Consider the following 10,041-nt stretch of genomic DNA (forward strand, 5'->3'; position numbering starts at 1 on the left):
ACATATCACAGATAGAATAGTCACTATCATATCACAGATAGAACAGTCACTATCATATCACAGATAGTATAGTCACTATCATACCACAGATAGAATAGTCACAATCATATCACAGTACAGATAGAATAGTCACTATCATATCACAGTACAGATAGAATAGTCACTATCATATCACAGATAGAACAGTCACTATCATATCACAGATAGTATAGTCACTATCATAACAGATAGAATAGTCACTATCATATCACAGTACAGATAGAATAGTCACTATCATATCACAGTACAGATAGAATAGTCACTATCATATCACAGTACAGATAGAATAGTCACTATCATATCACAGATAGAATAGTCACTATCATATCACAGATAGAATAGTCACTATCATATCACGGATAGAACAGTCACTATCATATCACGGATAGAACAGTCACTATCATATCACAAATAGAATAGTCACTAACATATCACAGATAGAATAGTCACTATCATATCACAGTACAGATAGAATAGTCACTATCATATCACAGTACAGATAGAATAGTCACTATCATATCACAGTACTGATAGAATAGTCACTATCATATCACAGTACTGATAGTATAGTCACTATCATATCACAGTACAGATAGAATAGTCACTATCATATCACAGTACTGATAGTATAGTCATCATATCACAGTACAGATAGAATAGTCACTATCATATTACAGTACAGATAGAATAGTCACTATCATATCACAGTACAGATAGAATAGTCATCATATCACAGTACTGATAGAATAGTCACTATCATATCACAGTACAGATAGAATAGTCACTATCATATCACAGTACTGATAGAATAGTCACTATCATATCACAGTCTGATAGTATAGTCACTATCATATCACAGTACAGATAGAAGAGTCACTATCATATCACAGTACTGATAGTATAGTCATCATATCACAGTACAGATAGAATAGTCACTATCATATTACAGTACAGATAGAATAGTCACTATCATATTACAATACAGATAGAATAGTCACTATCATATAACAGTAGATAGAATAGTCACTATCATATCACAGTACAGATAGAATAGTCATCATATCACAGTACTGATAGAATAGTCACTATCATATCACAGTACTGATAGAATATTCACTATCATATCACAGTACTGATAGAATAGTCACTATCATCAGTTATGCACCTATGTTTTTCTCTACAGTTATTGAATGAGATGCCACTTTTATATAAAAAAAAAACTCTTAATAGTATCATTTAAAGGATAGTGACATTAATCATATTAAGATATAGAATCGTAGGCATGAGAACATTGGTGGTCCATTAGCTGTCCCATCTACTAGGAAATCCATTATACTTTGAAAATATGATGTTTGACATCAGAGCTGTATAATTTATATTTACAATAGATACCATAGCAAGGCAGTGGAATGTCATTTATTGGCTGACTTTACTGATTAATCATTATCCCATGATGAAGTTGGTCACCTGCTTTCAATAATTGATTCTGTTATTGCAATGAAATTTGTATTCCATGTTTTCTTCTGTTAAATTCCAAATTTATGAAGGCTCTCTCATCACATTACATAAATAACTTTACATAACATTTGAAATTTAAAACATGAAGAAAGTAGAAAGCTAGGGTTGATGGAGGGCCATAATGGTGCGTGGGGGAAGTTATCACAAGAAGTAAAGGGAGATAATTTTGTCATCCCAATATTTGTGTCATGAGTACATCTTGTATTTTAGGACTCGAGTGGCAGTGAAGCAGATCGGGAAGATTACAAATCCTCTAAATCAAAGAAACGGCGGAAAGATAAGTCTAGGGTAAGTTAGGGACACACAGGATAGAAAGAGGAATGAAGACAATTGACTAAGATAAAAGGTCCTACTGTTGTGACAGAAGGTTACGTGTAGCCAAAGACAAATTACTTAACATTTCTAACTTTATCATTCTGTGGTTTGTTGTGTGGTGCATCACTAGCAGCCTACAATTATGTTCTGTACAAGGAGAGGTACATAGTAATAGTCTAGTTTATTTAGCATATATTAATGAAAATGTTACTCAACTGAAATGCTTGTATCACTGCATACTCACATTTTTGCTCAATAGTCAAGTTATAATAATGAGACCAGTCACATTCATTTTAATCATTCTATATTTGTTTAGATACATATGAATTATGTTGCTGTACAGTAATGGACCCCCCACCCCCTCCCCCACTCACACATCCCTCCTCACCCCACCCCATTCCTAATCCCCCACTTTTCCCCCTCCCTCCACAATGCCTGCTAAATATAGTTAATGATCTAATGAAGCACCAAAATCTCCATCTGGAGTCCTATATTACAGACATCCCTCCCATTCTTATAATCCTTATATCATCATTTATCATAACTTCATTTGATGAGTTATGAAATAGAAAATGCTCATAAACTCTCAATTTTCAATGTCAGTTATCAAAAAAAAAATCATTACTTCTTTATCAGATTTAGCTAGGTTAAATGATTTGATAGCATGCTCCTCTGGTAATACACTGGTACATATTTCTCTGTAGAAAACCAACACAACTGGTGCATGTGAGCGTGCAGTGAGTTATGTCTATTAACACCTTTGCTTGTGCCTTAAGTAGCTAAAATGTTATCTGTGACCAACATGTCTGATATTGCCTTATTTCATATTGCACGCACAGCATTGCTACTATTATGTTAGCTTTTTATTGCACCAAAAAAATCAGTTGGCAATCTTGTAAACTTTTAATGCCATGATTTGATTATACTACTGATTCTAGGTGGAAAAAAATCACATAAAATTGAAATGTTTTATATATGATTTATTCCATTTGCAATTATAAAATCCCAGTTGATAAGCTATTTTTGCAGCAGTTTTATTTCCATAACTTTCAACAATACAATGGAAATTGGTAGTTTTACAATGTTGATAGCACTCAGTGTGCTTTATAAAAAATGCCATAGCTTGATAGAAATGCCGGTGACGGCTTTACTTTGGTAAATATAAAATATATTACAACTGTTAGAAGTCTGAGAACTGGTTACTATGTCAAAATAAAAAAGTTTGGGGAATGTGAAAAGTAGTTCATAAAAAAATGTATCAAAAACATTAATCTTAAGGGTATAACATCTTAGAATTTTACTTTCATCTGTGTCAAAGTACAAATGTCCGTTATGGTAAATGTGATCAATCAGTTGTGTATTTTAAAGCTATACTATATTACTTGTTGTTTAAAACTGGCAATTTAGAGTGTAGGCAAATACTAACCTTCATCACATTATCTAAAAAAAAATCTGCAGTGTATGAAAATTAAGTTCTTATCTTGATGAGATAAGTAAATAACACTGTGCAAATTCAACACAGTATAGAATATATTCCCAGACAGTGTTATGATGTTTCAATCAAGTCCATGAATAGAGTCCAGAAAAAAGAAGTTCAAGACAAAATTGACCTTGGAAAGAAATATTTGCAAAATTTCTTGATCATGTGGTGAAGAAAAGGTTTGTGATTTTAAAAGAAAACACTTTATGCAATATTTAGAAAAAAACATGAAAATATTGAACTCATACAGGCCCATTGAATTAACCACTCTGGAACTTATTTAAGTTTTGTCAGAATAAATAATTTATAGTAAATAAATAGAAATATTGAGATGCTGCCAGTTTAAAAGCATGTAATTACAAGCACATTGGTGACACAGTTCAAAGTTTAATTAAGGACCTGCTTTTGTTGTTTGTGGTGTAGGTCATGTTTTTTCAGCTTTTATACAGGCGATTGCTGTGAGAATTTGTGATAGCTAAAAAGTGGGATGGTCAGATGGTTCTAAAATACAGTGGGTTATTTTAGTGTGAAGACCAGAAGTTAGCTGTAAAGGTTGGACCAGTTATGGCCAGTTATTGAAGTATTAAACAAAATCTGACTGATACTGTTACTCTATACATCTAAGGATTAAGATTATTTCATAATGGTAGAAAATTGCCACTTTGTTCATTTGTTCAATTGTTTCTGAATAGTTTTTGGAAATTTCTTCCTTAACGAAAATTATCTCACTTAAGAAAAGTAAAGCAAATGCATGACAGAGCAAGTTGTATTTATTTAAAAATCCAAACACACACCTCTATAACAAAAAAATAACAAATTTAAGTTCTCAGAATTTGTATGAAAATCCATAGTATAATTCTTTGTTTCTTGAAAGGAGGGGGTAATTTTGATATTATAGGAGGGGGTAATTTTGATATTATACGAATGGGTAATTTTTATATTATACGAGGGGGTAATTTTGATATTATACGAGGGGGTAATTTTGATATTATACGAGGGGCTAATTTTGATATTATACAAGGGGGTAATTTTGATATTATACGAGGGGCTAATTTTGATATTATACGAGGGGGTAATTTTGATATTATACGAGGGGGTAATTTTTATATTATACGAGTGGGTAATTTTGATATTATACGAGGGGGTAATTTTGATATTATACGAGGGGCTAATTTTGATATTATACAAGGGGGTAATTTTGATATTATACGAGGGGCTAATTTTGATATTATACGAGGGGCTAATTTTGATATTATACGAGGGGGTAATTTTGATATTATACAAGGGAGTAATTTTGATATTATACGAGGGGCTAATTTTGATATTATACGAGGGGGTAATTTTATACGAGAGGGTAATTTTGATATTATACGAGTGGGTAATTTTGATATAATACGAGGGGGTAATTTTGATATTATACGAGTGGGTAATTTTTATATTATATTAGAGGGTAATTTTGATATTATACGAGTGGGTAATTTTGATATTATACGAGTGGGTAATTTTTATATTATACAAGGGGCTAATTTTGATATTATACGAGGGGCTAATTTTGATATTATACGAGTGGGTAATTTTGATATTATACGAGGGGGTAATTTTTATATTATACGAGGGGGTAATTTTGATATTATATTAGGGGGTAATTTTGATATTATATTAGGGGGTAATTTTGATATTATACGAGGGGGTAATTTTGATATTATACGAGTGGGTAATTTTTATATTATACGAGGGGGTAATTTTGATATTATACGAGTGGGTAATTTTTATATTATACGAGGGGGTAATTTTGATATTATACGAGTGGGTAATTTTTATATTATACGAGGGGGTAATTTTGATATTATACAAGTGGGTAATTTTGATATTATACGAGTGGGTAATTTTGATATTATATTAGGGGGTAATTTTGATATTATACGAGGGGGTAATTTTGATATTATACGAGTGGGTAATTTTTATATTATACGAGGGGGTAATTTTTATATTATACAAGGGGCTAATTTTGATATAATACGAGGGGCTAATTTTGATATTATACAAGGGGGTTATTTTGATATTATATGAGCGGCTAATTTTGATATTATACGAGGGGGTAATTTTGATATTATACGAGTGGGTAATTTTTATATTTTACGAGGGGGTAATTTTTATATTATACAAGGGGCTAATTTTGATATAATACGAGGGGCTAATTTTGATATTATACGAGGGGGTAATTTTGATATTATACGAGGGAGTTATTTTGATATTATACGAGGGGGTAATTTTGATATTATAGGAGGGGGTTATTTTATATGAGGGAGTAATTTTGATATTATATGAGCGGCTAATTTTGGTAGTATATGAGGGAGTTATTTTGATATTATACAAGGGGATTATTTTGATATTATAGGAGGGGGTTATTTTGATATTATATGAGCGGCTAATTTTGGTATTATACGAGGGAGTAATTTTGATATTGTACGAGGGAGTTATTTTGATATTATATTAGGGGGTTATTTTGATATTATAGGAGGGGGTTATTTTGATATTATATGAGCGGCTAATTTTGGTATTATACGAGGGAGTAATTTTGATATTATACGAGGGAGTAATTTTGATATTATACGAGGGGCTAATTTTGATATTATATTAGGGGGTAATTTTGATATTATACGAGGGGGTAATTTTGATATTATACGAGGGAGTAATTTTGATATTATATGAGGGGGTAATTTTGATATTATATTAGGGGGTTATTTTGATATTATACGAGGGGCTAATTTTGATATTATACGAGGGAGTAATTTTGATATTATAGGAGGGGGTTATTTTGATATTATATGAGCGGCTAATTTTGGTATTATACGAGGGAGTAATTTTGATATTATACGAGGGGGTAATTTTGATATTATACGAGGGAGTAATTTTGATATTATATGAGCGGCTAGTTTTGGTAGTATATGAGGGAGTTATTTTGATATTATACAAGGGGATTATTTTGATATTATAGGAGGGGGTTATTTTGATATTATATGAGCGGCTAATTTTGGTATTATACGAGGGAGTTATTTTGATATTATATTAGGGGGTTATTTTGATATTATAGGAGGGGGTTATTTTGATATTATATGAGCGGCTAATTTTGGTATTATACGAGGGAGTAATTTTGATATTATACGAGGGAGTAATTTTGATATTATACGAGGGGCTAATTTTGATATTATATTAGGGGGTAATTTTGATATTATACGAGGGGGTAATTTTGATATTATATTAGGGGGTAATTTTGATATTATATTAGGGGGTTATTTTGATATTATACGAGGGGCTAATTTTGATATTATACGAGGGAGTAATTTTGATATTATATTAGTGGGTAATTTTGATATTATATTAGGGGGTTATTTTGATATTATACGAGGGGCTAATTTTGATATTATACGAGGGGGTTATTTTGATATTATAGGAGGGGGTTATTTTGATATTATATGAGCGGCTAATTTTGGTATTATACGAGGGGGTAATTTTGATATTATACGAGGGAGTAATTTTGATATTATATGAGCGGCTAGTTTTGGTAGTATATGAGGGAGTTATTTTGATATTATACAAGGGGATTATTTTGATATTATAGGAGGGGGTTATTTTGATATTATATGAGCGGCTAATTTTGGTATTATACGAGGGAGTAATTTTGATATTGTACGAGGGAGTTATTTTGATATTATACGAGGGGGTTATTTTGATATTATATGAGCGGCTAATTTTGGTATTATACGAGGGAGTAATTTTGATATTGTACGAGGGAGTTATTTTGATATTATACGAGGGGGTTATTTTGATATTATATGAGCGGCTAATTTTGGTATTATACGAGGGAGTAATTTTGATATTATACGAGGGGCTAATTTTGATATTATATTAGGGGGTAATTTTGATATTATACGAGGGGGTAATTTTGATATTATACGAGGGAGTAATTTTGATATTATATTAGGGGGTGATTTTGATATTATATTAGGGGGTTATTTTGATATTATACGAGGGGCTAATTTTGATATTATACGATATTATACGAGGGGGTAATTTTGATATTATACGAGGGAGTAATTTTGATATTATATTAGGGGGTTATTTTGATATTATACGAGGGAGTAATTTTGATATTATACGAGGGGGTAATTTTGATATTATATTAGGGGGTTATTTTGATATTATACGAGGGGCTAATTTTGATATTATACGAGGGAGTAATTTTGATATTATACGAGGGGGTAATTTTGATATTATATTAGGGGGTTATTTTGATATGATACGAGGGGCTAATTTTGATATTATACGAGGGAGTAATTTTGATATTATATTAGGGGGTAATTTTGATATTATACGAGGGGGTAATTTTGATATTATACGAGGGAGTAATTTTGATATTATACGAGGGGGTTATTTTGTTGCTCATTTTTTACTTTGCCTGCTTTTTGCCACCAGATGTTGACAGTATAATTGTGATATAACATTGAAAATTTCAAAACACACTCAAGTTAATCCCGATAACTGATGATGGTTTCGTATTAGGGTAATGTGGTAACAGAATATTTGGAAGTTTCAGAGACTCTGATTAAATATTGATTAGTTGGATGTTTTACATAAGTGTGTAAAATGAAGTTTGATTTCAGGTGTTGAGTAAGTTAAAGGGACTGATTACTTGTAACTGATATATGTTTTAGGGGGACTATGACACAGAGAGTGATGTCAGTGAGGGAGAACTAGAGAAGCGTCGCAGACTCCTTCTCCAACAACTTGCTGCTGACCAGTAAACCCACAGCCAGTGACACCATGTAGACAGAATGATTGTTGTTGGTTGACCCAATATACTTGACAGCAGAACCCAAAGTCAAGACTTTGTTGTGTTTTTTACCATGGATAAAGAGGAATTTAAGTGAAGCACTTTCTGTGGTATTCATTCATGATGTTACAAAACGGGAAAGGAAATATACCAAAAAATTAAAGATATTTGGGCCCATCAGTCATGTTGTTTACAGTCAGATGATAAGATGTTGATTTGTGGAATCAGTGTATATATTGATCGCCATAATAAAACTGGAGTGAGAAAATGACTGGACTTGACCAGACTCTAAAGTCCAGTGAAAACAAAGACAGTAAACAAAAAATGATAGACTGAATATTTAATTTGTTTGAACCTCAGTGATCTGGCCTAAAATTCAGCTCATTTTGACATAAAACGAAGATGATGAATTTAGCTTGGCCTGTAATTTACATTTATATATTATTGTCCTAAACATATTTAGACAGGTACAAACATTGTGTGTTGAATTTTAAATAATAAAAACAAGTTTGTCGTCAATGTCCATGTACAAAGTATTAAGATTGACAAGGATGTCAAATAGATATCATTTCTTCTGGTGTGACCAACTCTGAAGTGAGGACTGGCAGAAAATAAAGTGCTGTTTGTGTGCCCTATATATCAGTGTACTGTGTATAGGACTAGAGTAAAGATAAAGTATTTGTTCACTGAACCAGGAAAGAGTTTGAGGTGTTTGAATTGATAACTATAGATACATTAATTCATCTCTACAGAAATCATCTGATACTCAAACTGACTGTTTGTTAAACATTCTGGAAATTGGATAGTCTTGTTGACAGTCGTTGGAATTATATCAATAGTACTGACAAACTACAGCATGCTGTGTAAGTTTTTGTGCCATGTGTCCTGAAATCATTGTGTCTATCTTGGGGTTATACACAGAACAGAGGTCTTCAAAGTGATCTGTTGTTGACGCTGTACACCTTTATATTGAATTCTGACATTACAATATGAATAGATTCTTATTGGACATGATTTACGACAAATGGCTAGTTTGTCTCGCACATGTCGTGGCAGTATTACTATGTGCAGTATTAGCCATCATGTAAAGCATTCCATTATTTTTTACAATGCCATCTTGTTTACAATGATTTTGATCATTTGTGACCATGAAGTAACATATTTCATTAAAATCATCTGAACAGTACACTATTGTCTGGTTTTATGGCAAACCACAGGTGTCTGGTGTCTGTCCGTCAACTTTTTTCTACAGATGCTATTAGTCGAGAATAAATCAGATCTTGACTGAATTTGGTCATGGTGATGGTAAAAAGTGTGTAAAATCTTTAACGAGGTAAAAAAAAAACCACCAATATGTCAAAGAATATCATCCAAACTGAAATGAAATGGGACAAAATACAAAAAAAAGAAAGATTTACTTGGAGATGCCTGAAAAAGTACAAGGAAAATAAGACCAAGTGTTTGATATATTCAGTCTTGTATAGAAACGAAAAACACATCAACTAAAAGACAGTTACAGACAATAGAGATGATTTAAAATAGGAAGGTTACTATTAGAAACAGGAAGTTTGTGATCAGAAATTCAAATGATGAAACTTAGTAATGAACCATTCTGTTTGGTATTGCTATCTGAAGTTTCAAGTTCATTAAAATGTTGACAATTGACTTGGCTAAAAATTGCATTTCTTCAGATTGTGAGAAAAATTGCACACAGTTACAGAATGGAAAAGACAAGTTTCGCGAGGAAAAAAATTAGCGTTGGATATTTATGTTTTAACATAGAAAAGAACAAAAAACAAGATCCAACTAAGAAGTAGGTACAAAAAGGCTTCGGAAACCTAGAGGAATTCATTGC

At 31.9% G+C, this 10,041-nt stretch overlaps 1 protein-coding gene across 3 annotated transcripts in view; it reads left to right on the forward strand.

Annotated features, from left to right (window-relative positions):
• The window catches only part of LOC132563044 (pre-mRNA-processing factor 40 homolog B-like), a 37,091-nt gene extending 27,719 nt beyond the window's left edge, over positions 1-9,372 (forward strand). For 2 of the 3 annotated variants that reach the window (XM_060227807.1, XM_060227805.1), the window contains exons 21-22: positions 1,768-1,845; positions 8,068-9,372. In XM_060227807.1, coding sequence (XP_060083790.1) covers positions 1,768-1,845; positions 8,068-8,157 — 168 coding nt within the window. In that variant the 3' untranslated portion in view covers positions 8,158-9,372. The remainder of the gene's footprint in view (positions 1-1,767; positions 1,846-8,067) is intronic. The other variant, XM_060227806.1, reaches the window with a different exon arrangement.
• The last annotated feature ends 669 nt before the right edge of the window (positions 9,373-10,041 follow it).

The sequence above is a fragment of the Ylistrum balloti genome, unplaced genomic scaffold (assembly GCF_031769215.1).
Source record: "Ylistrum balloti isolate Yb309-2 unplaced genomic scaffold, AGI_CSIRO_Ybal_v1 Utg371566, whole genome shotgun sequence".
In the NCBI taxonomy this organism is placed as follows: Eukaryota; Metazoa; Mollusca; class Bivalvia; order Pectinida; family Pectinidae; genus Ylistrum; species Ylistrum balloti.